Genomic DNA, 208 nt, shown 5'->3' with positions numbered 1-208 from the left:
GGAACTTTAGTGTAGAATTAGTGTCCAATTTAGCTTCTGTCGAATCTATTTTCATCCTGTCTAAGATCCGCTCTCTGTGGCTTCGAATCCTCGCCTTGGGTCCCTCTGGACATCTGAAACAGAGAATGATTTGGTGCCTGGAAATGTATATTGATCTATGCAGTTTTTCCCCCTTGTTTTCCAGTGTTTTTATTTCTTTTGACAATTC

The 208-nt window shown here is 40.4% G+C and overlaps 1 protein-coding gene across 1 annotated transcript in view; it reads right to left on the bottom strand.

Annotated features, from left to right (window-relative positions):
• Positions 1–208, bottom strand: part of LOC119589462 — a gene marked incomplete at its 5' end in the record, with an annotated part of 2,404 nt that continues 2,196 nt past the window's right edge. Inside the window, 1 exon segment of the mRNA XM_037938064.1 lies at positions 1–113. Coding sequence (XP_037793992.1) covers positions 61–113 — 53 coding nt within the window.

Source organism: Penaeus monodon, chromosome 25 (genome assembly GCF_015228065.2).
Source record: "Penaeus monodon isolate SGIC_2016 chromosome 25, NSTDA_Pmon_1, whole genome shotgun sequence".
Lineage (NCBI taxonomy): Eukaryota > Metazoa > Arthropoda > Malacostraca > Decapoda > Penaeidae > Penaeus > Penaeus monodon.
Note: the sequence above shows the minus strand (reverse complement) of the source record. Positions and strands in the feature narration are given on the sequence as shown.